The sequence below is a fragment of the Colias croceus genome, chromosome 8, assembly GCF_905220415.1.
Source record: "Colias croceus chromosome 8, ilColCroc2.1".
Taxonomy (NCBI): domain Eukaryota; kingdom Metazoa; phylum Arthropoda; class Insecta; order Lepidoptera; family Pieridae; genus Colias; species Colias croceus.
This window is the reverse complement of record NC_059544.1, coordinates 8,789,050-8,815,926: the sequence shown is the minus strand read 5'-3', so window position 1 is coordinate 8,815,926 and position 26,877 is coordinate 8,789,050. Positions and strand designations below refer to the sequence as shown.

At 32.9% G+C, this 26,877-nt stretch overlaps 1 protein-coding gene across 1 annotated transcript in view; it reads right to left on the bottom strand.

Moving 5' to 3' along the window:
* Positions 1-24,640, bottom strand: part of LOC123693599 (ATP-binding cassette sub-family G member 1-like) — a 42,877-nt gene extending 18,237 nt beyond the window's left edge. The window contains exon 1 of the mRNA XM_045638765.1: positions 24,317-24,640. Within this exon, the coding sequence (XP_045494721.1) occupies positions 24,317-24,566 (250 nt within the window). The 5' untranslated portion in view covers positions 24,567-24,640. The remainder of the gene's footprint in view (positions 1-24,316) is intronic.
* Positions 24,641-26,877: the final 2,237 nt, after the last annotated feature.

The window sequence follows — 26,877 nt, the reverse complement described above, 5'->3', positions numbered from 1 at the left end:
GGAACTTATGATACTGACTAGTGACTTCCTCGATTTTTACGAACAAAATGTTATTGGATGACTGTTTCTTTGTTGTATAATTTCTGTGATTCATGTTGATTATAATGGACATGTTTTGGTGCTACAATTTGCTATGCAAATACGTATGTGCATAATGCATAAATGCGATAATAAATAACACAAAGGTTTGAGTACCAGTAAGTTTAGGAATAACATGAAAATATTGATAAGCTTAAGTTCAATTTATAAGACATACGTGGTTAACTATTTGTAATAGAACACATGAGAAATATTGAAAAAAATATAGATGTAGTTTTTCAAGAAAACATGAAGGAATATTTTATACATTTTATTCATCGTAAGAATTGTCAGTAACATTACTAAAGGTTTATATCACAATTATTAGATTCTTTTAGTCAAGGTTAATTGGTTACCTACATACACTCGACGTACATAATTAAATATTATTTTATGGGTATTTTATAATTTATATCCAGACATATTATCATCGTAAATGCCAATGTGCAAATTTTATCAAGACTGATGTCAGGCGGGTATAAAACATACCATAAACTAAACCAGATAAACAGATGTTATAAGAAATCTTTTTGTTACTAACATTTAATTTAAATACAGTTGCATACAAACTGTTGCTTGAAAACAAAACGTAATTTTTAAACGCATTTTGCGTTCGTATACTATGACAGTCAAGTGTAACAGAAAAAAATACAAAATTATCATACTATTTACCAAATAGTCAAATACATGCCCAATGAAAGTTTCGCAACCTATATCCGACTATCAGCTGTGATGACGTCACGCGTTCACTGACACTGATAAGTTCGCGCTATTTGTGACCAATCCGCGCATACGTCATACACACGTGCTCTTTGTCTGTGCTACGGGCAAGGACCTCTGCGCCATTTGGCACAACTCTATGTTGTCTATAGTACGTGTTTGGTAATTCATGAAAATGTGAGAGCAATTTTGTTTACTATAGGTACGTTTTGGTAATAAATCGCATTATATGTTTTATAAACATCTCTAATTAGCTTATTAAGTTATTAAGTAGTATCATAGATACGAGACCAATTTTCTTTTTAAAATTGCATAAATATTTGATAATCATGTATAATTAACATCAATGACGCGCAATTATTTAGAACAAAACATATCTCTATATTCTCTAGCCATAATATATATTATATTTTGAAGTATCTATGTAATCTATACTAATATTATAAAGCTGAAGAGTTTGTTTGTTTGTTTGAATGCGCTAGTCTCAGCAGGTCCGATTTGAAAAATTCTTTCGGTGTTAGATAGCCCATTCATCGAGGAAGGCTATAGGCTATATACCATCACGCTAAGGCCAACAGGATAATAAAATACAGTAGCATGTTTGTTATAATTCGGTCAAATACATCAATAATAATTAGTTTGTATGTAGGTAATGTAGCATAACGTGATTTATTATGTTAAACCAGAAAAAAATATTCGGTATTTTTCGTGTTTTCGATAGTGACTGCTTTAATTTGGTATTGAATTCAGATTTAATTTTATTACGCATAAATTGTTTTTCACCTTCCAAAACCACATTTACAACATTTGTTTTTCATCAAACTAAGTACCTTATTAATTTATCAATCGACAATTATTATGCTGATTAAAGCAAATCGAAGATTATTCATCATTAAATTTATTCCCAACCACGCTGTTTTAAATTGTAACACACAAAAATTGCGCAAAATAAGATTTAGGTTAACAAAAGTTCATACCTAAATGATTCACTTTTGACTAAGTAAAGACCTTAGACTTTATTACACTCGCACATAACTTAGAGGTTATTTTATAAATGTGCTAAAATACACCTATATGCGCAATATACGCCTGGCTTACTTTGTGTCTTTTATTTTCAATTTCTTAATTATTGTCATTTAGTGCATGTTTTTGCTACTAGCACTTACATCGCATATTGTATCGTTCATTTTATATTAAAATACCTAATACATATTATGGTTCTAAGGTCTATTTATATTGCAAAGTGAGCAAACCCATCCAAATCGGTTCTATTGTGATATTTTTTTTAGTGCAAACATTGCTTTAAGTTTTAACTTATATAATTTTATAGAAGAGCAACATAACTCGGTCATTTAAAAAAATAACATTGTATTCTAAGTACCTTTGAGACTATAATATTATCATAACTCAAGCATCCATAATCTGTTTTATGTTTAAGCAATTAATTCACATTTCAAGTCTTAAACACATACACAAAATATGTATAATATCTTTTTTATACTGTTACGAATGCGAAACAAAACAAATGATATCGCCACAGACTAAATAAACCGTCTAGCAAAACAGAAATGTATTTCAAACATAACAATTTGACATGACAGATAGATTAATTAAACATGTTATTAAAAATTTCTTTGTTCGCGGGCAAACTATAATAAGAATTTTCATTAGAGATATAATTTGAGTTTATTACCTACATGTGTACTTTCCCATTACCTAGTATAGAATTGTTCCTAATATAGAATTGTAATCTGTGCTATTACGTAAAATTTAAACATTATGCATAATTAGTGGAATAAAATTTTCTTAATGGACAGTAAGATTAAATTTTTGCACATTAGTTATATTTTAACAAGCTTCAGAGCGCGAATTTTCATTGCGTGTTATCAGCATAAAAAGGCTATTTGCAAACCAAATTTCAGCTCAAAGCGTAAGCAGTTTTTGTGTGACGACGCGACGTACGAAGACCAACTAACATATTTTCACACGTATGTAATGTAAAACAAGAATGATATAACTGCGTCCCGTGCGTTTAACCGCGGAACAACAGACAGATTAGACCTTATTTTATTTTGCTAACGGGAAATCTTCGAAAGATGCTCTACTTTTCCCTCTAAAGAGAGAAAGAGGGAAAAGTAGAACATTTGGGATTCTCACGCCCGACTAGATGTCTTCTTTAACTCATAACCGGGAAATCAGGACCGGGAAGATGTTATAGACGGTTGTGTAGTTAAGTACTACAGGAGTCGAAGCATAAAACTGACAGCTAAAAGTTTGTAATAAGATAACAGTTTATGCCCTTAGTTTCGCAGATGATACCGCAGGACACAGCTAGTTTTAAGCTCATTTAAATTGAACGCAGTGTTAGTAAATACATTCATTTGATACATAGCTGTTATTGCAGTGGCAAATAAACGATCTTGCAATACAGATAACACTTCTAGTTCAATAGATCAAGTATCACTAGAGCTTGATACAGATACGCCGGCACACTAATTATTGAGGTCACATCCGGGATCCTAGATGGTGCAATGGCGATAAACAGTAACTAACTTATTTGTATGGAAAATCTTAAATATTTCGATATTTATGTAAGGGTAATTAGAGCGCGTAAGTCGTAAGAACTTTAAACTAAATGTAAATATCCACAACGAAGTTTTATTTTGTATCTGTATATAGATTTTATTTATAATTTTATGTGAAGAAAATGGCAGTTTTATTATTGTAATATACAAGTTATTTAATAAAGCTTTATAATAAGCTATATCAAAAACTATTTCTAAATTTCAAACCTCCGTTGAGTAAACATAGAAAAAAATATGGTGAGGTAAACAACTAAACACGTTTAACGACCTATCGTGAATGGAAAATTAAAGATACACTAGTTTTCCGCCCTTACTTCACCCGCGTTATCATAAACTTCAACCTTCCTAAACATCCACGCTATCCAATGGTGAAAACGGAATAAAAATTGATGTAAATAGTAGTTTTCGAGTTTCACGTACCTACAGATAGACAGACGGTCAGTCGCGTGGGAGGACTTTGTTTTAGTAACTCAAATTAATGTTTGTAAGTTGCTGTTCTGTTGATTTCTCGTCACTCGCAGTCAGTCGCTCACTTAGTAATTCTATAACCCAAATTAATTAATTTTGACACTTAGAACTGTAATTTATAGTCACTCGTTTTATTGCTACCCTTATAATACATATGTTATGATTAGGTAAAGTATAAAGTCCATCCAGCTAACGAGATATGTTTAATCCATACGATTACTAATCTATTGTGCAAACAAATCATTGTTCCATGATGAGTATAAATATATTTATTATTGTACTGTTGAAATGTTTATGCCCCTGTGTTATTAGATTAGTCTTTATATACGCAGTACATTCTTTAGCTTGGATTAAGCTTATTTTTATTTTATATTTGTGGAATTAAAATACTCAATATAAAAGAGAAAGACAAATAGTAGCGTCGGTCCAAATAAGTTTCCTCGTAGTAGTATTTAAATTAATGGACTTTTTTGGGCTTTGGCTGAACTAATTAATATTAGCAAAGTTTATTCTGTTTGTAATGTAATCTACTGTTTCAAACCTAGAGCAGTCGGTAAATACAACGCTTCTTTATGTGTCAAAATTACTCTACAAATCGAAAACATCTGTCGTTTTTGCAAACGTTATTTTACATTTTTTGTGCCTATAATATAGGAACTCAAGCAATTAGTATGAATAATTTTATCATAGAATAAATATATATATACTATTATTATAGCTTACTCTAGAATTTTGTTTACTTGAGGCTAAAATAAGGTAAAGAAGATTACGGACTTTTCCCCTCAAGCTCTTCATAGCCTTTGTTCTCAGTTCTGTCAATCCTTATCTGATAAGGAGTTCTTCATTAAATAAACACTTTCGTAAAGTACATAATATCTTCAGGATTGTGAGGTCAATGAATCGTTCATATAAATCTGCTCTATGTAATTGGCTCTAGCATGAGAGGATAGTGATTATCTCTTGATTGCGAATCCTAACGGCTGATGATGTTATAATGACGTTGCACAGATGTAGTTATTTTTCGCTGCAAAGTCATATTGCAATTAAGGGCCGGTTTTTATAGCTTCAGGTTGTTATGTATGTAATGTAATAAAATGTATGTGTAGGTAGACTGAAATAAATTATAAAATCAGTTTGCATTGATCTAGCGTGTATCATTGACGTCCCTTCCATATTTATCATTGGCGACGAGGAATTTTTACCATCACGCGTTTAAATTATTCGGTAACAAAATGCCTATCGGTCATATAGAACCCTATAATATTAACAGTAACAATTGGGACGCTTATGTTCGTCGTGTGAACCAATTTATAAGTTTGAATAGTATCGACGATTCTTTAAGAGTAGCCATGTTGGTTACCGTGGTCGGCGCCGAGTGTTACGAATTGATGTGTGATTTGTGTTCACCCGATACTCCCGAGTCGAAAAGTTACGACGATTTAATCAAGTTGGTGAAAGATCATCTCGAACCTGATCGCTCAGAAATAGCAGAAAGACACGTGTTCCGACAAAGAATTCAGCGTCAAGGGGAGAGTGTGAGAGAATATTTGCAAGCGCTAAAACATCTCGCTAAAACTTGCAACTTCGGTTTATGTTTGGAGAATAATTTACGCGATCAGTTCGTTTCGGGTCTGTGCAATGAAGACATGAGATCAAGAATATTTGCGGAAAAGAGTATTAACTACAAGAGAGCGGTGGAGTTGGCTTTGGCTTTGGAGGCGGCGGAACGGCATGCGGCGACGGCGTGTGCTCCGGGCGCGCTGGCGGGCCGCTCCGCGCCGCTCGCGGACGACGGCTTGCATCGCATCGCAGGCGTGGGGCCGCGCGGCGCCGGCGCTGGGCCGAGCGGGGCCGCACGCACGCTCACCGGTCAGCGGATATGTGCGCGCTGTGGTAAATCGGGTCATGCAGAGGGCAAGTGTCGGTTTAAAAATTATAATTGTGACGTGTGCGGTCAAAGAGGTCATTTAAAAGCAGTGTGTAAAAAAAGTGAATCGGTTTTAAATGGTAAGAGTAAATCGCAGTACTTTCTAAATGATTCTTCTTCGGACGAATGTAGTAATTTTTATAATATGGTAGTAAACTCTGACGGCGACGGGCCGTATTATGTTAATTTAAGGGTTAATAATGTTTCATGTAAGTTCGAAATCGATACTGGAAGTAAAATTTCTGTAATTTCAAAAATGTATTATGATGATAATTTTAGTCATATTCCAATTCAAAATAACTCGCTAATTTTAAAGTCGTATACTGGTAGTATTATTAAGACGATCGGTTATATCGTAGTAAATGTTTTTTGTGGAAAAATGATGGCCGAAAATGTTAAATTATATATAATTGAAAATGGTGGCCCCCCATTGATGGGCAGAATGTGGATAAAACATTTAAAATTAGGAATTAGCGAGTTATATAACATGTGTGATAGCGAATCCGTTGCAGTTTCTTTACGTAATGAATTTCCTGAAGTATTTGCAGACGGGTTAGGAACGTTTAAATCAAAATTAAAATTATATTTAAATGACAATACGCCTATATTTGTTAAATCGCGTCCATTACCTCTTGCGCTTCGTAAACCTGTTGAGCAAGAGCTAGAAAAACTGCAACGGATGGGTGTCATTTATAAAGTTGAGAGATCGGACTATGGCACACCGATTGTACCTGTTGTTAAGCCGAACGGTACGATAAGATTGTGTGGTGATTATAAGGTAACTATAAATCCGTTGTTAAAGGATTTTCATTACCCACTTCCTCGTATCGAAGATTTGTTTGCTGTATTGGGTGGAGGTGAACAATATACTAAATTAGATTTATCAAATGCATTTCAACAATGTATTTTACATGAGGATTCACAGCCGATGACGGCAATCACGACTCACATTGGTACTTTTGTTTATAAGCGTGTTCCATTCGGTATAAAATGTATACCTGAAAATTTTCAAAAAATTATGGAAGAAACATTAAGTGGGTTGCCTTCGACGGCTGTGTTTGCAGATGACATTTGTGTCACTGGTAAGGACAAATTAACGCATTTAAAAAATTTAAGGGCGGTCCTACAAAGATTGCAGGAAAACGGGTTAAGAATAAATTTTTCTAAGTGTCGATTTTTTCAAGACAGTGTAAATTATTTAGGATATAAAATAAATAAATTCGGTCTGCATACGGACAAGACGAAAATAGATACAATTGTGGGAGCGCCCCGTCCTACTAATACAACGCAACTTAAAAGTTTTATGGGTCTAGTGAACTTTTATTCTAAATTTTGTATAAATATGAGCGATATACTTAAGCCACTGTATGATTTATTAAAAAAGAATGTTACATGGGAATGGACGGATATGTGTGATAGGGCATTTGCAAAAATAAAAAAGGTGCTGAGTAGTTCTCCTGTGCTCGCGCATTACGATCCTAAGCGTGCGTTGATTCTTTCAGTGGATAGCAGCGCGTACGGGGTGGGCGCGGTGTTGACGCAGCGCGACGCGGCCGGCGCGGAGCGGCTGCTGTGCGCGGCGAGTCGTACATTAAATTCAGCAGAGACTAATTATTCACAATTAGATAAAGAAGCTTTGGCGATCGTTTTTGGGGTCACGAAGCATCACCAATATTTGTACGGGAGGAAATTCACTCTGCGGAGCGATCACCGTCCCTTAAGCTATATTTTTGGAAAGAATAAAGGAATTCCGATTACAGCGGCTAGTCGTTTGCAACGTTACGCCGTTAAGCTAGCAGCTTATGATTTCGATATAGAATTTGTGTCATCAAAAAATAATTGTTTTGCTGATACTCTTTCGCGTCTTCCTCTTAAATTTATAGATTGCAATTTGAGAAGAGAAGAATGCAGTTATCTTAATTTTGCACAAGATAATTTTCCGATTAATTTTAAAGATATTAAAATTGAGACGGCTAAAGATTCTTTGCTAAGCAAGATTTATGGGTTTATACTATACGGTTGGCCACCTAAAAGCGAATTAAATAAAATAGAATTATGTTATTCTAATCGTAAAGAAAATCTGCATATAGACCAAGGCTGCATCGTTTGGGGTTATAGAATTATCGTTCCTAGGTCTTTAAGGGAAATCGTTTTAAAGGAAATTCATGATGGACATCCGGGTATAATTAAAATGAAACAGATTGCTCGTAATTATGTGTGGTGGGATAACATAGATAGTGATATAGAATGCATGGCCCGTGAGTGTGCCGCTTGCCGCGAGACGCGGGCGGCGCCGCGTGCTGCGCCCGTGCACTCGTGGCCCTGGCCGAGCGAGCCATGGTCGCGAATACATATCGATTTTTTGGGTCCCTTTAATCATGATTACTACTTAATTTTGATTGACGCTCATTCAAAGTGGATAGAGGTAGAAAAAGTTAGCACGACGTCCGCGCGTTTAGTGATTAATTGTTTAAGACAATGGTTTGCACGTTTCGGGTTACCTAAAAGATTAATAAGTGATAACGGGCCTCCATTTTCGTCATCGGAATTCGCAAACTATTTACAACGAAATGGAATTAAACATACGTTAATCGCACCTTATCATCCCTCTAGTAACGGAGCCGCTGAAAATGCGGTGCGTTCTATAAAATCAGTACTTAAAAAAGCACAGGTAGATAGAACTGATACTAGCGTTGCGCTTGCTCGGTTTTTATTTTCGTACAGAAATACGGAACAATGCACGACAGGAGTCGAACCTGCAGTGTCTTTGTTAGGGAGACGTTTACGTGGGCGTCTTGATTTGATGCGACCCGATACGGCTGAACGAGTGCGCGCCGCTCAGATAGTGGAAGAGCAACGTCGACCAACGCCTTTGCGAATTGCTAAGGAAGGTGATCGAATATTCATGCGAGATTATTCAAAAAATAATAGTAAGTGGGTCGACGGGATTATCACTGATAGCCTTAGTCCCGTATCATATAAAGTGCAAACGAGCGATGGGCGGAAGCATAAGCGGCATATCGATCAATTACTTACTAGAAAATCGCGTTTTTCGTTAAGTCAGGCCGTGTCGGAGGGTGAGAGTAATGAGAGGAAAGAGGGAGGAGGCAATAGTGTTGAGGATGATGAGTGTAGTTTGAGCTCGCAAGGGCAGCAAGGTGTGGATGATGTGGAGGGTGACGGGGAGCAGCAAAACCTGGCCGCTTCACCAAAGTCCCCGGTACATGAGCGTATCTACAGAAAAGCTGCGTTGCGCTGCATACGCAAACTTAAACGCATGTAAACTATAATATGTAATATTATATTGTCTTTTACGTGTACCTAATTGTGCTATTTTTGGGTGTGGGGTAAATATTATTTTATGTAGGTAGTTTTGTATGTTTCTTTTTATACGTCATTACTATATATACAATATGTACATGACAAATAGTAAACTTTAAGTTATAACAGTGTAAAATGTTATTTTGTTAACATTAAGTTATTTTTAGTGGGAATCAGACTTATTGAATACTAGTTGAATATATTATAGTTGTTTAATTAAGAAGGGAAAAGTGTTATGTATGTAATGTAATAAAATGTATGTGTAGGTAGACTGAAATAAATTATAAAATCAGTTTGCATTGATCTAGCGTGTATCATTGACGTCCCTTCCATATTTATCACAGGTAATCTGTATAACTTATCAGCCAGTCAGTCAGATAATTCAACTAACATTGTGTGAAAATATATATATGCTATAATATGCTATCCGGGATATTATCAGAGGTGAACCGGTCCTTAAAGTTTTCATTTTTTTTTAATAATGGGGTGCTATATTTAATGATATTACAACCATTAAAAATATAATACTATATTGCAAGTTTAAAGTCTTCAATATGTAAATAAAAAATAAATTTTATCATAATAATATTATGTAAATAAAGTATTAAACAATGGAATTATAATTTCGTCTCTTTCTCCCCTGGCCTAAATCGAGAAGAAAGGGAGAAGCTAATATAAGAGTGTTAAAAATCGATATTTTTATTAAACAGTAAATAAATACAAAGTTCACGTAGAAATAACTTTGAACCAATTAGGTGCTAACTCCCAATGCAGTGGACCTTGGCACTAAGATACCATCGAATAAGGCATTATATGTGATGTCACTAACTAGCTTTATAAGACCTGTAGTTTTTAGGATTCCGTGAAAAAAGGGTGAAACGGGACTATTATTGAAATTTCGCTGTCTGTCTACATCAGGCTCTATCTCATGACTCATGAACCGTGAAAGTTAGACAGTCGAAATTTTCAGAGATATATATGTATGTATATGTATAGATGTATATGTTGCCGCTATTCGCAGTCATAAATTGATTGGGTGACCATTTTTTTGCAGTTGCTCTTTGGTTCATATACAGGGTTACTTGTAAAACACCAGCAACCTCGCAGGACAAGATAGCTAACATCATAAGTAACAACATTTGTTCTACGACTTTTGGCATAACGCAATTAATTATTTTTAAATGATTTTTTAAACTTTTATTGTACTCTCCTAATATTTGTCTATGTTCATTTGTGTATGTTCTATTCATTATCGGATGGACGACGCCACGTTCCCTTCCCCTTCTCGTTCGCTTCTTGTTTACGTAATTTTTGAGAGGCGTAGAGTTTATAATATTCAAACGGAAAATTAAATGAATATTTATTTTTGTATGAAAATAAAATCTAACAAATTATCAAAAGTCGTAGAACAAATGTTGTTGCTTATGATGTTAGCTATCTCGTCCTGCGAGGTTGCCGGTGTTTTACAACTAACCCTGTATACGGAACCCTAGTGTACGAGTCCAACTCGCACTTGACCTATTTTTTAAAGTGACTTTAAAATTTAAGTATATATGCAATATATATAAAACTTTCAACATTCAATAATAAATTTAATTCATTACATTTGAAGGAAAATTTCCTTACAATGAATAAATTTCATGCGTTGTTAATTTGAATTGTTATCAAATTTAAATAATTACCGTAAAAATTACATACGTAGGGAATATCAAGAAAAAAATAGTGTTTGAGGAAAACTAATAAATAAAATAAAGTTGAGGAGGATATTAACTAGTTAAGATTTCATTCAACAAATATATTAAGTACTAGCATCCGCTCGCGACTCCGTCCGCGCGGATGTCGGTCTTCGCGTGGATGGTTTATTTCTCCATTTTGAGTAACTCTAACAATGATATATCTTATAAATATCTATTGGACCCAAATACGGCTAGGACTATAATAATACGCAACGTGTGTTCGCAGTTCTACAGAACAACGTCTATGGATAAAACTGAAAAATTAAGATTAATTTTTTTCTACGTATTTTTCCAGGATAAAAAGTATCCTATTTTACGCCCAGGATAATAAGGTATAATTATACCAAGTTTCATCGAAATCGAACCGTTAGTTTTCACGTGATGCCTTCACATACAGACAGACAGACAGACAGACAGACAGACAGACAGACAAAAATTTTTTTAATCACATATTTGGGTTTGGTATCGATCCAGTAACACTCCCTGGTATTTATTTTTTCTATATTTTCAATGTACAGAATTGACCCTTCTACAGATTTATTATATGTATAGATTCAAATATTATAGAAATAACTCTTTCAATGTTGACGTATAAACAAGGTTCTTATAAACTAATAAATAAATTAGCATTTAATAAAGTATGTTTTTATTACTGATCAATAAAAAAATTTGCCTTGTTATTTTATTTTTATTTATTATTTGTTATGTGTCTGAATTTCTAAAACTTTGATTTGTACTAGATATAAAATGTAATTTGGTTGCCATCTTCACGAAGCAATCCATAGTTTTAGTTTTAACTTTTAACACTAACACTACAGGGATACACGCCTCTTACAAATAATACTTAATCACAGAAACACACACATATACAAAAACACATTCACACACACACATTCACACTTCTGATTTTACTGCTTTTTTTCCTCCTCACTTTGTAGTAATGGTGGTAATTGTTAGTTGAAATTACTCGCCAAAATTGGCTAAAGGAACTTCCCGCGTTTTCACTAAATAATATAAAACAAAGTCGCTTTCCACTGTCTGTATATCTATATGCTTAGATCTAAAATTACGCAACAAATTTTGATTGGATTTTTTATAGATAGAGTGATTCTCGAGGAAGGTTTCAGTCCATAATTTTTTTAGTTTCTAGACACAGCGGGCGAAGCCGCGGGCGGAAAGCTTGTTATAAATATACTGCAATAGTATATTGTTTCATAAATACGTACATAGTTAGAATACCCCACTTCCCACAACACCCGGAGGGGAGAAACAGGATATAATGTTCCAATTGAGTTGATTGAACCTAGCGTGTGGTCAGACGCGATGTGATGATTGCCTCTATTTCAAATTTACTACATATATTTTATAGTCTGTCTGTTCGCGATAAGCTCAAAAACGGCTGCACCGATTTTCATAGTATTTTCACCGATAAGGCGCGTTGATCTGGAAGGTTTTATATCTAGAGTATAAAAACACAAACTTACAAAAACGGATATTAACTCCATAAGTACCAAATTAATTTACTTATATATACATCATCTTTAGATTTGTCAAATATGTATACCTACGCAATAAGATAATCATGAAAATTTTAGACCTTTTTGCATATTCTAATATTTTATTTTAATGGTTTGTCAATATTATATGCAATGCAATTTCAAAAACTGTTAATTTATTGTATCTTTAGGAATAATATGAGAATATACCTAACACTTTTTTTGCACCTTCAAAAACGTTACACATTTAATCGTTCAGAAGTCTACATGCTGAATCCATACTAATATTTTAAATGCGAAAGTAACTCTGTCTGTCTGTCTGTTACTCAATCACGCCTTAACTACTGAACCAATTTGCATGAAATTTGGTATAGAGATATTTTGACACCCGAGAAAAGACATAGGCTACTTTTTACCCCGGGACATAGGATAGGTTTTTCTTTGACTACGCGGGCGATGCCGCGGGTGGAAAGTTACAAATATAAGTGACTAATCACTAACGAACCACCCGGCATCGCATTTTGGACATATGAAAAAGCTGGTCAAAAATCGTCCCCGGTGTTAGATTGACGAATCTGTACACTAGACTAGTAGTAGAATTATCAACACGAGCAAAAAATATTAACGATTATAATGTCTTAGATCTTATTAGGTAATTTTTAATTAAACACCGATGTGACTCGTAACTCGTAATACGAAAAAAATTATATAAGGTTTAAATTTAAAGTTACCAGTAAGAGTCGACTAAAACAAATAGCTATATGTAGGTTATCACAAAAAGCTGTTCATTATTCATTAATAATACTCGACCTTCCATAATTGACTAATTTTTGTATCATTTAATCTTATCGCTTATTGGAATGAAATTGAAATTGAAATTATATCGGATCCGGTTGTACTATATTGCGTATTTCAACTAATACCTTAATAATAGTATCTATACAATGCTTCGAGTAAAACTTTTATTATATTTTATGGCTGCAAAGTTGATGTGTTTTACATATTATACCGAAAGCTTCCTCTTGAACAGTGGTTCGATGCGTTTAAGTTAAGCTTTCGATGCGTTTGATGCGTTTTTTTAATAGATAGCACTCTATCTATTAAAAAAACGCATCAAAATCTGTTGCGTGTTAATAATTGAAAGTGTAAGGTTAAATTTTAGTTTATTGACTACGCCAATAGTCAATAAATGCCATGACAAAAATAAGAGTAGGCAGTAGGTTTAAGGTTTTTAGCGCTTTTTATTTTGAAGAAATTTTGCAACTAATATATATCAAGTTTTTAACAGTTTATAATAATAGGTAAATTCGTAAAGAAAAATCGTTACTAAGCATCAAGACTTGATCTCGTGAAAGGCAGTTATCTGTCAGTATTCTCGCACGCTAAAAATTAAATGAAGCGTTAAGAAAAGGGCCTAGGTTTCAGTTATTTTACAAAATCTGGTAATTAGGTATTATGAAAATATTTAACAAAACAAATGCGTATGCTATGTCACGTTATCACTAACCTAACAGCCGACCTTTTTAGGAATCCTTTAAATTGCTATTTATCGCAAAATACTATAACCGCTAAATATCATTGATTTTAAATTTTAAATAGCTTCAGTGCACAGATTATCTAGTAACATTGAAATTTTGGTACCTTATCATTTGAGTATCATTTATTTTGAAACAAAGGTGTATTCGTGATTGACGATAATATAGTTCATATATTATATGATATATCTGTATCCGCTTTTTATCAATGCATACGCAATATGTAATAAATGAGTAATATTTTATGATTTGGAATTACAACATTTTATTTTAAAATTAATTTATAGACCTAATTAGTTAAAAATAAATAAAAAATAACCTAATCACGGAGATCTAATGGTTAATACTTAACATGGAATGATATAAACGTTCAAATATTATGTACCAACGTTAAAAAATCTGGGTAGAGAAAATAAATTTTATATAATTAGCCCTTAGGGCTGATTTTTCAATCCTTGGTTAAAACTTATTCATCGATTAACGTATTAAACTACCATTTCAAAAATGTATTCTAATTGTCCGTATTTGACAGTTTACAGGTGACATTTTAAAATGTTCGTGTATTAATACTTTATTGAAAGGATAAATTTTAACCAAGAATTGAAAAAATCGGCCCTTAGTCATTATAATTAAATCAGTAAGATTGAATAAAGCAATTGCTAAAGTTCAATTCAGAACGTTTAGATATCACAATTATTAGGAATAACATTGGTATTAATTTACAATATTTTTATTTATATAACATTCTGATCTTATATTTGCATATTAAGTTTCACTTCAGGAGTAATTTAAATTGTATTGAATATAGGTCATTGTCGAAATTTCGTAACTTATTGTTCAATAGTTTATTGCTTATTGGTACCTATTATACTTTGTCATCTTTTTTATAAAAGATACGAATAAAAGATTACCCTGACCTCTCAGCCAATGCTGAACTTTATTCTAAACTCAAATGGTAGGTAGATACTTACTTCCGTATTTTTTCAATTTAACATAACTATAGAAATGTGTTTTTTGAATAAACTAAAAATATTTGAAGATACAAGTTTTGTGTAAATTTTAAATGTGGCCTAAAGAAAAATTTCTAAACATGATGTGTTTTCTGATACAAAAACTAACAACAAGGCAAAATGTACGAAACAGTTACAAAAATGACTCCATCGGTGCATCTCATAAACTTTCATATCTTAAATAAACTAGCGTACCACTCCGGCTTCGCCTATGATATAATTAATTATTAATTATTTAGACCCTATAGCAGTCAAGGATGACGTACGTCGTACGTATTCAACGGTGAAAGAATTTTTTTTAAATCGGTTCAGTAGATCTTGAGATTGCACTTTACAACGTCACTAACTCCAAAGTTCTAAACTCTTTACAATATTACTAATATTGTAAAGAGTTATAAAAATATATATAGATAAAAAATTTGCCAATTAGGGAATAATTAATGACATTTAATTACTTATATGAAGCTAAAACATCTTTATCTTGCGATGCAATCTTCACAAATTGCTATTTTATAAAACAAAACAGCAACAGGTAACAAACACAAAATATTTAATGTGTATTTCCTGTTTTTAACAGAGAATAATAATACTCTATAGACAGACAAAAAACACATTTTGAAAATTATGCAAAAAAAACTTGTTTTATTGATTTTGAAGGTTAGACTAGACTAGAAAAAAATAGGCTAGTCAAAATTACTTGAGATTAGACTATAACTTTGTAAAAAAATTATGATTATTTTATTCCATATTATTACTAGCTGTTCCGCGCGGTTTCACCCCCGTGGCTCCACTCCTGCTGGTCGTAGCGTGATCATATTATATAGCTTATAGCCTTCCTCTATAAATGAGCTAACACCGAAATATTTATTCAAATCGGACCAGTAGTTCCCAAGATCAGCGCGTTCAAAAAAACAAACAAACTCTTCAGCTTTATAATATTAGTATAGATTTATAAATTATTTTATTTTATATGAAGATGACTTCAAATAAATATGCGATACACCGCTACAATAATTCAAGTTCTTCGCAGAAACCAGTTCGATTTGTTCCTGGAAAAACCCAGTTTATTGCTAAGGTTTTTACTTCAAGATCCTTAAACCTATTCGATCAAGGACATAATATAGGAATTTTGCAATTTTTATAAGTAGGTACATAATTCGAATGGCGATAATGGTGTTTCTTACTTATAATAATTCATTTTAGTATTAAGGTAACATAGCCCTCATTTGCAATGACATATTAATTAATAAAAGATATGTCAGTGTTAGTTTATTCATTAAAATGTATTACAATAACTTTCATTGATAAAAATACATTGTAAATAGGTAAAATATATTATTTTCTATGAATTGTTTCATTAAACATACAATTCTCGTGTCACGGAATTTGTAACCGAAAATTTATGTTGTTTTGTAGGTTGGTAGAAAATGGCAGTTTACACGACTCTTGAAAATATCTAAATGAATTAAGTTCGTTTGCTGTATCACATAATAAAATTAGTTCGTTGGGCGTATCGTCAGTAGACTGTGGTAAAGGTTACATCATATGTATGGTTATCAATTGATAAATCAAAAATCCTGTTTATTAATGTGTGAAATTACAATACTAAAAAAAACACCTAAAGATATGTTAGTATAAGATCCCACCGCAGGAATAGTGCGTTTATAGTTTTTTTGCTAAAACCAAAATTTTATGTAAGTATATTTATAATTAGGAGAATATGTATCGACTGGGTTGCCAGTCAAAATTTGGCCGCAAGCATTTATAATTAATTTTTTTCTGATTGATTTTTCGGAAAACCCTTCGTTCACTTGTTATTTATATACCTAAAATATAGACTAAATCATGGCAAATCATATAAAGATTCAAAAAAATCACGGTTGCTGTTTTTTACCCGGCCGCAACATCTTCGCAGCCTGGTGCAAACAGGTTGATGATTTCGATCCATTTATAGGTTCATAACGCACATTTATGAATCATATATCAAATTAAAGCTATTCTTTGCCGTCAATTACCTATAAATAAGTAGTAAACGAAATGTTTCCCGAAAAATCGATTATTTTTTTTTTTTATTATAAATGCTTGCGGCCAAATTTTGACTGGCAACCTAGTCGGTACATCCTAATTATAAATATACATAAAAGTTTGGTTTTAGCAAAAAAACTATGAACGCACTAATCCTACGGTGGGATCTTAGACTATGTGATTTTCCGCGGTGAGAAAAACGTATTACGTCAACATAATGTCACCGGGGGCAATGTTACAGATGTTAATAATTGTGGACTTTAATCTCTCATATTGAAACAAAATAGCTTAGTTAGTTTATATAAGTAGGAAAATCTATCTTCTTAATGGATGTATTAATATATAATTGGTTTTAGTAATATATACGATAATGTATTCAACTATATACTAACTACTAACTACTTTTATGATTGGTTTAAAATACCTATATTATTAAATAGATGTGCCCTGCGGTTTTACGCGCAGTGCTCCGCTCCTGTTGGTCTTAACGTGATGGTATATAGCCTAGCCTTCCACATTATCAATAAATGAGCTATCTAACACTGAAATAATTTTTCAAATTGGACCAGTAGTTCCTGAGATTAGCGCATTCAAACGAACAAACAAATTTATTATATTTATAAGTACCTGAATGTCTTCAAAATATTTTACGAATTAAGTTTACGAATTATTAAAAAAAAGGTCCATAGTTCAAATTTTAGTTACAGACCACTTTGAAACCAAAGTCCATAGGTACCTATCATTTTTTTAAGTTCATAAAATTGCGATTGAATAGCCATATAATAGCCTAAACAATAAACAGGTATAAACATTAAACATGATTTAAGAACATGTTTAGAAGGCCATAAAGAAATATTGAAACTGGAAAAGTTACTTACATTTGAATTTTTCTCTCTCTTGATACAAAACTACAAGGTACCTATAGTACCTAATCTTTGCTTCAAGTCAGCTAGTTTACATAAAAAATGATATATTAAATGTTAAGTAATAAAAAAATAGTTATCATTAAAATAGTATACAAACGATGCGCTAATTGCAGTACCTTGATACAATTGTCATATGACATGTATCACATATTTTTATCTTGAATGTTGTTTATTAAGCAGAACCTATTTAATTGCCCATTTAATTGGACGTTTTAAAGAAACCCGACACCGGTGTGATTGTTATTAAAACAAGCTGTATATCACGCTTTATTATTCATAATAATTCTTAGTTTTCATACATTGAGATAATATTACTACGTATGGAGGAGACACCACGAACAAAATCTGTGCGCCATTTTTTTGCTCTAAGTTTTAACAATTATTATCTAGTTAGGTACTTACCGATGAAAAGTTATTCCACTTTTCCGTATTATTTGTATTATTTGTGCAATATCGTAACACACACGAAGGCATATTTAATGCGTTTCACTTTAAAACAAATAAAAAATGAGCGTGCAGTTAAGCCATATGACTGGTGAGCGGAACATAAGTGATGTAGGCGGTGTCGTCTCCATATGTATATCTCAATGTTTTCATACTGTAATCTATTGTAATATTAGCAATGATAATGATACCTTACTGTTCTCTTTATAGGTATGTCTATGCCTTACTTGGTAAATATTCACAACTAGCTGTGCCCCGCGGTTTTACCCGCATTGCTATGCTTCTTTTGGTCTTAGTTTGATGATTAATAGGTAGCCACTAATTCCTTGATAAATGGACTATCTAACAGTGACATAATTTTTGAAAACCGACTCGTGGTTCCTGAGCGCGTTCAAGCCAACAATCATACTGTTCATTGTAAAATATATATGTATTATAGACTAATAATCGAGTTTCATTCATATAATGGAAGGTATTAAGAACATCTGAGAAATCTTCGGTTTTTATTCGTCTAGGATTTTTCAAGGTCAATTTTTGAGTTTGTTGTTTGTTGTTTTCTGAGTTTTTAATGAGTTTAATTTAGGTACCTATATAATTAAGATAAATATATACATTAGTTACACCATTTATAATCCAAAACCTAGAACTTGATTTTATTGAATATTATTTTGTTAGTAAGTAATAACTAATAAGTATACCATACGCTTGAATAAGGACAATCACTGTTAAAAATGCTAACCTAACCCGAGTGAAACTGAGATGTCAGGTGACTAGTAATATTTAAGAAACAGTCATTTTTCATATAAATATAAAATTGTTAAGTTACCATTTCAACATTTTTTGTTAAACTTACGTCAAACAAAAGAATCTCGTTTTTAGGCAGTCATTTAAAAGACATCAAACAGGTAGAGTTAGAATATAATTATTGAATATATTTATAATGTATTTGACCAGCCATATTAATAATAATTAGATATTTTCTGTAATACACCTATAGTTTTCAAAAATATTATCTATTAACGAGTTATGTGGTTCATATATTATAATGAAAAAATGTAGGTACCTAGTTGTTTTTTTTAATACAAATAACTTCGTATAAAAAACTTCTTGGGAATCCGAGAAAATGTTACTAAGTAATAATTTATTATCTTTTTTGTTGTTTCAGCTTGGTAACAAGGTCATTATAATCATAAAATCAATCATACATTAACTGATTACAATACATAGATATCATTATTGCGTAAATCTTGTCAGGTCCTTCGAGTATTATAAAAGAAAATATATGAAATATATATTTTTTAATTATTACATATTTTTTGGATAATCCTGTTAGCGCAGAGCGCTGAGTAATTAATGTGAGAACATAATTATATAAATCTTCTTGTAACTGAGACCGTTAAAAAAAGTTATATTTTAATTTAAATAATAATCGAGAATATTAAAGACATAAATGACATACCTTTTTAATATTTTCTTTTCATTTAAACAGTCAATCATAGTCATTATTATTTATCATAGGTATTTCGATAATTTAAAAATTTATCGGATAATTTTATGCAATGATTATAAGAATTGACACACATATGCTAAAGCCTTAACGGGTCTGGCTAGTCTTTGTTATGAATAACTCGGCTGAATGAATCACAGTTCAAACTATGGACGGTACCGAAGTATCGTCGGTTGATTATATAAAATGTACTTAAGGCGCATACTGTACATAATGATTTTAAACTGAACACCACGTGTAAACTTTTAGTCTTAATTATTTGAAGAATATATATTAAACTAGACAATTTTCTTCACATTAAATTTTATTTTTACAATATAGCGAAGTGAATTTGTGAAGTAACGCGGACATGCGTTGCATGAATTTTCGACCATATAAAAGACTACAACCTATCTTTTAGTATCCAGGTTTTATTCATGAACGGTTTTTGAATCATTATCATAAATCATTAGAGCCAGCGCGCAAGAGCAACTTTTGTCTCCGCAACTATTTTGTCTCTCCCATCAACTCCATGGACTAGGAAAGTGCGCGCACCTAGCGACGCAACTCCCCATAGAGTTGATGGGAGAGACAAAATAGTTGCGGAAACAAAAGTTGCTCTTGCGCGCTAGCTCTAATATTTTATACTACTAAACAATAAGCACTTGTATTCGCCTTAACAAAAGCGTGAAATTCAAGTTACATGTAACGCAACGTTCCTGTACATTCATACTGCATAAGGAAATAGATTTCACATTATTGTAACATAATTGTTGAAGCGATCCTTTTCAATGTCTTCATTTATGTTGGTTGTTCCTCAGTTTCATTGTCACATTATAAGAGGATTTAGTTTAAACTGTTAAAATGGTTTCGGATAACATAGTTACGACATGTAAATGTCATAATTTTATTAAAAACGAAATATAAAAACTAGTTCTCTGAATTTATATGGTTATTATTTGACGTTAAAATATTAAATTATTATGTAATCGTTATCTAGCAGTTATCGCAGTGATACATTTTTTCAACCTTAATAGTGGCCAAGGTAACAACCACGACCTTCACAGTAAAATTGCAATCAAAGCCGCGAACTTATAAGCTTATATAAAAGATGAAATACCATATCGATTTATTCTCATTTGAGTAAATACTGCATTTTTATCATTGGTGTCAACGAACTGGCGAATAAGGTTAGAGAGAATTATCCTTTTTTGGAAATACATACTGTATATATAAACATATAATGTTTATTATATTTATACAGAGTTCTCTCTTGTGTATTTTTATGTGTCTTTCTGAAAGGCATTATTTTATATGAATTCAGAATTAGGTTAAATTTAATATGCATTCAATTAATCACATAAAGTTCAGAATTCAAACTTGGCTCGCTATTTCTTTTTTCTTTTTTTAAGTAAATAAATAAATAAATATTATAGGACATTATTACACAAATCGACCTAGTCCCACAGTAAGCTCAATTAAGGCTTGTGTTGTGGGTACTAGGCGACGATAAATATAATATTTAATAAATACATATATAGATAATACACCCAGACCCAAGAACAAATAATTGAGTTCATCACACAAATATTTGCCCTGACCGGGGATCGAACCCGGGACCGTCGGCTCAGTAGGCAGTTACATTACCACTGCGCCAACCGCGTCGTCATATTTGTAGAGTTCCTTCTATAAGTAAGGAGCTTTTAATCCTACGATGCGATCCCATAAAATGTTATAGTAATTGACGATTGTAGAGATGTTTTAGACAACACTTTATAGGAACATTTGACTCTACTGTTTTTGCTCTACATTTTGATAGAGCCCGGAGCCATCAAGATGACAATGTTAAAACCACATTACGATAGAGTCATCTAAAAACAATATTTGTTATGTTGTAGAGCAAAAGTACCAGAAAAAATGCTCTACCATGAAATGTAATCGATTAATTTACTAATAACTGTTAATAAAACAGATAAACATTGCGTAGTAATTCATGACGTTTTGTTTATCTTGGCTTACAGGAAGAGGTTATTATTGTACTCATTTGTGATGACAGAATTGTTACAAAAAAAAATTAGGTATTATAGCACAATCAAATTCTGTAAAGGGCAAGTTCATGTTACAAATTAGTAACATTCATTGCTATGCAGATGATAGTACTGGAGACGCCTCTTACACTGGCCATGCTAACTTCTCGCATGAAATTGTCGATGAGTGCAGAAACACTCTTGCGTTGAAAATTGAAACTCTTTTGGGAGAAGTTTCAGAGTGGGGTCGTCAAAACCTCGTCGAGTTTAACCCCGCTAAGACGCAACTATGTGCTTTTACGGCCAAAAAAAAGCCATTTGAATCAGCTCCCCTCTTTTTGAACACTCCCCTCAGCGTCAAGCCTAGCATCGCAATTCTTGGCGTCAATGTTTCTAACGATGTTCAGTTTCGCGATCATTTGGAAGGTAAAGCTTCTCTAGCTTCTAAAAAACTGGGCGTCCTTAATAGAGCGAAGCAGTACTTCAGGCCTGACCATCTTCTTTTACTTTATAAAGCTCAGATACGGCCACACATGGAGTACTGCTCACATCTCTGGGCTGGTGCCCCGTTTTACCAACTCCTTCCACTTGATCGCGTACAACGTAGAGCAGTTAGAATGATTGGCGACCCAAGACTTAGCGATCGACTTGACCCTCTTGCTTTGCGAAGGGACATTGCCTCGCTGTGTGTCTTCTATCGCATATACCATGGGGAGTGTTCAAATGAGCTATTCGAGCTCATACCTGCTGCGGAATTCCATCACCGCACCGCCCGCCATAAAGCCAACTTCCATGCACATCATTTGGACCGCTGGCGAACGAGTACCGTACGCTTCTCGCGACACTTTTTTCCACGTACCACCACACTGTGGAACAGTCTACCAAGTTCGGTATTTCCGCACATGTATGACTTAGACTTATTTAAAAAGAGAGCCTACACCCACCTTCGAAAGTCGGTAACAGCCTCACAAAGGTAACTTTGTGAGTGCTCATGGGCGGTGGTGATCACCTCACTAGGTGACCCATCTGCTCCGTTACCCGCTCTATTATAAAAAAAAAAAAAAAAAAAAAAAAAAGGGCCTCTGGGTGTTACCTCTATATATATCTTTGTTTTGTTACACGAATACATACTAAAAGACATAAAAACAATATAGACATATATTATACTAGAGGTCCGCCCCGGCTTCGCCCGTGGTACATATTTCGTAATAAAAGGTAGCCTATGTCCTTTCTTGGGTATCAAAATATCTCCATACCAAATTTCATGAAAATTGGTTCAGTAGTTTAGGCGTGATTGAGTAACAGACAGACAGACAGAGTTACTTTCGCATTTATAATATTAGTATGGATGACTTGAGAACCTGTAACGAAATGTTCGAAATTCCTCTAAAATTAAATTTTTATTTATATTAAATGGCTTGTAGGTATATTAATAAAATCAAATAAATTCTCATTTCTAACTACAATGTGTTAGATGATTTGATCTTTATCATTATTAGGTCATCTATTGAACAGGTTATGCAAGTGTTGACATTATATTTTGATTTATGTAGGATTGAATGGAAATTTTACAATGAATACACATAAAACATGTATTTTCCTGTAAAAAATTGTATAATTTGATTCTTTTGGAAGGTCATAAACCTTTGATAATTAAAGTCAAGAGTATTACGATATATAAAAGTACTAACTCTACATAGAGCATGCAACTTTAGAGCTTTTGAGTTTTGAAGCAATTACGTAAACAACTTACTTAACTTTTTTGACAAAATATTTTTTTAACCCGCTTTTATTAGCTTCACTTGCATGTTTGTATGTATCCGACTCTTTTATAATCGATTTTAGTTAACTTAAGACGACTTTAAACGGAAAGATTTTATTTCAAACTTTGTAGGTACACTTAGCAAGGATCGGTGTGGTTCTAGATTTTAACTAGGTATCTATATTAATTATATATTTTTTTGTAATTAACGATGTTTATAAACAATTCTTGCAACTAATAATAATTAGTAGTCACTGTGTTATGCTAACAGACAAAAGTCCATTAACAAATTGGTATGAGTGAACAATAAATAATTGATAACCGACGGTTATAAACTTAAGACGGTTACGATAAACGAAAATACATGATTAATAATACTGTTGCCCCTATTCTTGAGCAAGTTTGATTATAATACGTAAACAAAACGGCTTTATTATAGAGATTTGACCAAAAATAATTAGGGAAAAATAAATATTATAAATACTTGTTAGTGTTACCACAGTGAACTTCAGAACCAGTAATTAACGTATTTTCAAATGCGAAATGCAAAACATTGCATATCATTGTGTATGGAATAATTAAAAATTTAAAGAGCGTAAACATTTTCATTTTCAACTATCGAACGAATATTATCATTGCATCGTAAAATTAAATAGCGTGAAACCACAAACAACGTTAGAAAGGATGTGGTTAAGTTGAAGGTGATAATTTCGATCGTTAGCGGGAATGCACTAAATTAACACGCAGTTTGTGTAATAATGAAAACTCACCCTTATTAATTCCAAGGCTGACAGTATAAGTTATGTTACTGAACTGTATGTCGACTGGGTCCCTGGTGGGCACGCGGGAGAGGCCCTGCGCCTGCAGCTCCTGCGAGGGACTCGGGGCCTTAGACGACGCGGACGCACGAGAGGGAATCGACGGCGCACTCAACGACGACCTCTCCAACGCTTCCGCATGCTCCCCAGCCTTATATATAACACTTTGATTCTCCACAATCTCGGCTCCGGCGAGCATCATTTTCGTATTTATTACATAAACGAACGCGCGTGCTGTGAGCCTTACGTCGCGCGAACGAATGCGCCGGCGCCTTGAATCGTCACTATCAGAAGCCTTTGTCTCCGCTCGGTAAATAATAATTACTCCGTTCGGTGAGCTGCACTTACTTACTTACTTAATTTGTAAATAAACGCGCGTATAATGGTATTGTTATGTGACAGATGCGCCCGCGACTCATCACACAATGCTCTTTATTGTGAGTGTGGAAAGTAAACAATGCGCGTACAAACAAAGGAGGTGCGTCGTGACACTGAATCACTGAATGGACGAAATGCTTCCCTTCTCAATGTACATTAATTGCTATATGTGACATCTAAATATATGTGACATCTAAAAATAACAAAGTTTTATAGATCGCCAATCGAGCAACATTGTTTCGTTATCTCGTGACGAGCACGTGTAAATTTGTTGTTTTACGCAAATGATCGCAAAATATCTATGTACAACTGTATTTATATTTTCAGTGAGGTTTGTTTGTTAAGTTTATAAAGAGAATTAATATAATACAACACTATTTATTATTTAACACTCTAAGATAAGTTTTATTTTTTATTTTTTATTTAAGCGACATTTTGTATACTGTTGTAGAGTTCTTTTATTTGTAGAGATATAATTTCCATTTTGATTAAACAATAATTAAAAGCAATATTTTCTGAGTATTTACCACAATCATCAATAGATGGCGTTGGGAAAATTATCATCAAGATTTTAATTTATATTAAGATTGACGTAATAATTATGTGCAGCATAATGCCATATTTTTATAGGTAAGGTAGTATCAAAAAATTGAAAATCTATAAAACATTATTTTGCTTCTTCAATTTAATAATTTATCACATCATTTTTGCATATCCTGCCTTAATTATAAAGCAAATTCTATTATATACATATTGTATTCAAATAATTGGAAAGTTGAAAAGCATGTTAAATGTCCTGCATGAAGACTCAATCCTTAAAAATGTTATATGTCGTAAAATAAAAGTTATTATATTATATAATCCTTATATGTGTATACAATATACATACACTGTATAGTGTATACTTACTATGCACTTACCTATGCAGTGTGCTACCTTCTTGTTCAAGTGAGAAAATCTTGTACAGGTACCCGGCCATGGCCCCCAGGGAAGGAACCGTGGGCTATGTCGGATTCTTACCGACTAAAACCCCATGTTCCGTCGAGCCGCTTTAATGATGGGGCCGCGGGTATTGGTCGGAATTCTTCAGCGACCAGTTATAAGGTAGATCCTGCTTTTCATCACATTCCTGTACAAAGGAACTTTTATAATGGACAAGGACATAATTAACACATCAACATAACTTAATTTGAAATTCGTCTGTACCAATAAGTTTCTTCTTCTTAGACTCAGGGTGCATCTCGGTCGTTATTTTTATTTGTTATCAAATTATTAAATATCAGTATAAAAACTATTGATGTCACAAATGTATTATAAGTATATATTGTGTGTTTCAAATTGTGTATATTACAAAATGTTACATTGAGCTATGCCAGATCTGCATTTAAAATCTCTATCTTGTCAAGTCCTTAACATTTTAATTCACTCAGACTTTCCAGTGAAATCTACCTACTAATTTATTTCACAACTAGAGGTCCGCCCCGGCTTCGCCCGTGGTACATATTTCGCAATAAAAGGTAGCCTATGTCCTTTCTCGTGTATCAAAATATCTCCATACTAAATTTCATGCAAATTGGTTCAGTAGTTTAGGCGTGATTGAGTAACAGACAGACAGACAGAGTTACTTTCGCATTTATAATATTAGTATGGATATGACATAATGTATGAGCGACTATAATTATATGCACCTACAATATTATTATTAGAAGATATTATTACTCTAAGTCTGTTTGCCTATGCAAATTGAAGTTACATCAAAAGTAAGTGTATTGAAAATTTTAGTGGAAATTTTGATCTAAATCTTTTTAAAATTCATAAACACTTTTCCGCCTTATTTCATTAAGTTAAGTTCAAGCTGCAATGCAATTTCTTGTTAATATTACTAGGTTTAGGTTTAAAGACATTTATTCCCATTAAGACATTAAGTCACTTACATGAGAAACTTAAATTTTAAACATAGGTATTTATAAAAAATATCATTCGTTAGTTAATTAAAAATTTAGAGTAAGTTACATACTATAAACATAAGTTTAGGTTAGGTACTCATTCATTGCATTCAAAGTTTGAGCGTGTGGTCTTCCAGGATGTGTTTCGCTAATTGTTTTTTGAATACAATGAATGAGTTTACACTTTTT